General features: G+C 40.9%; 1 protein-coding gene across 1 annotated transcript in view; it reads left to right on the forward strand.

The window, feature by feature from the left end:
* The window catches only part of RIPPLY2 (ripply transcriptional repressor 2), an 8803-nt gene extending 6692 nt beyond the window's left edge, over positions 1–2111 (forward strand). The window contains exons 2-4 of the mRNA XM_018560859.1: positions 443–524; positions 1391–1458; positions 1964–2111. Coding sequence (XP_018416361.1) covers positions 443–524; positions 1391–1458; positions 1964–2111 — 298 coding nt within the window. The remainder of the gene's footprint in view (positions 1–442; positions 525–1390; positions 1459–1963) is intronic.
* The last annotated feature ends 508 nt before the right edge of the window (positions 2112–2619 follow it).

The following is a 2619-nucleotide window of genomic DNA, read 5'->3' on the forward strand; positions in this document are numbered from 1 at the left end:
TATATATATATAATTTATTTTGCCATGTTATTTACCTGTAAAAGCCTCCTTCCCTTGTACAGACATCCAAAAGCTCTGAGACTGCTGCTGGATGTTGCCAGCATGGATGTGATGTCTACAGCCCAAGCTGTCTCAGAGCTGTCACTCAAGTGGCTCTGTATAGTATTCACTCCCCTTCTGGCAGCTACATGAAAGTTTATGTAGGAAGATAAAGGGAGGAGCTGGGCCAACACACACAGTAATTAGACTGCCCCACAAGAGGAGAGTGCTGTGACATTTATGGAAAGGAAAAACACTGCAAGTAAACATTTACTATACTTGATTTTTTTGTTTTTACCTGCAATCTTTTAGACTGGTGACAGGTTCTCTTAAAAGAGTACTTCATCTTGGGTAAGTGCTTGTTGAGTGCTGAGACACTGAGACCCCTCTGTGTATTTTCCAGGTGTGGGAGGATGTGGAGACCCTGGTTCCATAACCCAGTGACATCAATGCCGGCACAGCAAACCTCTAACAGTATATTGCAGGTAATTACCAAAATAGGCTTCCTGTAACATTATATCATTCTACTTTTATGTATTATTGTACGGGGAAAAAGTTTGTAATGCCACAATCTCTCAGTCCTCTGAACAGACCATATCATTGATAGTGTTATCTCTTGTGCATTGTATAATTGTACCAACACAGACATGGGGGGAATTTATCAAAACTGGAGCAGACAGAATCTGGAGTAGTTGCCCATGGCAACCAATCAGCTTCTCTCGTCAGTTTGATCAGTTAAGCTTTGAAAATGAAAGAGAGAAGCTGATTGGTTGCAACTGTCAACTGCTCCAGATTTTGTCTGCTCCTGTTTTGATAAATCCCCAGATACGCACAGACATAAGCCTGTCTGATGTAGCCCATCACATTGCACATAGACACAACTGTGAGATGACACTGCTTAGAAAAAGTAAGAATCACACCTGCAGTACACACATGGAGGCTTCAACACTTTAGGGAATATAAGCAGAATGCTATTGCTAGCTCTGTCATGCTAAACCTCTGACTTTAGTACTTATGGAATTGCTGATCTGGAAAAGCATGCAGCAAGTGAAGTCAGAATTGCAGATCTTCATACTCAATTCGGGTCTGTAATACAGACTGTATTAAAGCTACTTGATGTTGCTCCAGACATCTCCAACATCTTAGTAAAGAGCAATACCCTGCAACAGGGGTGTCAAAGTTCTTATATCGCTTCCCCCTTGCAATGTTCATATTTATATTTCTCACTTTTTTTCTAAGCATTGTTATCATCATTTTTCATAGGTGCTAATATCAATGATATGTTTATTATATTATGGGTGACTCCTGTTATCCCTTTGTGACTTAAGAATTGTCTCTCTTCATTCTTTAGTCACACAGTGCAAATCAAGGAGCCATCGCTGACAAAGCAAAGCTGCCGGACTTTCAGCACCCTGTAAAGTAAGTACATGCATGTATACAGATCCCAACATGGGGCTGAATAAAAGAAGTTCTATGTGTGTGTGTCTGGCTTTAGTGACTCACCTCCACAAGGACTTCATTTAATTGCAGGGCTTCATGTAGTGCACTTGTGTGCAGTAACTAGAAAAATAATCAGGAGTCAATATTAATTATTCTGAACATGGTGCCCATTTATAGCTGATCTCCGATTGTATGCTCAGGGATAAGACACGTCACTTTGCAAATATCAGATGTGCCTCAAACATACTTTTCAGTAAGGCAAATGGCCATCTACAACATACAGTAACCCATAGCAACCAGCAAGGGCCCACATTTAATTAACCTGTCTTCATTACACATGGTTGCTATGGATTACTGCACTTTGCACTGCTTTGTTAATAAACCTGCTATAATATACAATACATTCCAGCGTGATGTCTGATTGCTCTGAACATTTTTCACATGCACCCTATATAACATGGTCCTTTTTTGTCTCACTTTTCAGGTTGTTCTGGCCCAAGTCAAAGTGTTATGATTTTCTGTATCAGGAGGCCGAGGAACTGCTGAGGAACTTCCCTGTTCAGGCGACCATCTCCTTGTATCAGGAATCAGACAGCAGTGCTTCTGAGGATGAGGAATTCATGGACAATTAAAGCCGTTCAATGTATAATGTTGTAAGCTGTCATCAGGGATGTATAGTTCTGGTCCTTGCGGGCCATTATCTCACCAAGTTGTAACAAAGCCAGTACCTGAGTACTGTGTATATTGTAAATAGTTATGGGAACATATGAAAAGCAGGATGTGTGCGTATGAAGATGTTGCTTTAAAGAACATCTCTGAGCATCAACTATGCTTAGGGTCACATGATCTGTGCTACGCATTTTCCATCCCTTCTCCTTTTGTGAGGGATAGCAGGTGGGACTGTGAAAACCAATAAATATCAGGATCTGGGATTCCCAGTACAACAGATTACTGGCACAAAGCAGTTTTAATTTGTGGAATGGCCTGGCACGTAACTGCTGTACCTACAAAAGAAGCAGATGCCCGAGGCATGTAAACTGTGTTGTCTGTTTCCCTTTCAAGACTTATTTTTCACTTTTGACATTGTACGTTTTCAGCAGATCTTGACAGCTAATGTCTTGAGGGCTACAGCATATGCAT

Source organism: Nanorana parkeri, unplaced genomic scaffold, assembly GCF_000935625.1.
Source record: "Nanorana parkeri isolate BGI_ZX_2015 unplaced genomic scaffold, ASM93562v1 scaffold483, whole genome shotgun sequence".
NCBI lineage: Eukaryota > Metazoa > Chordata > Amphibia > Anura > Dicroglossidae > Nanorana > Nanorana parkeri.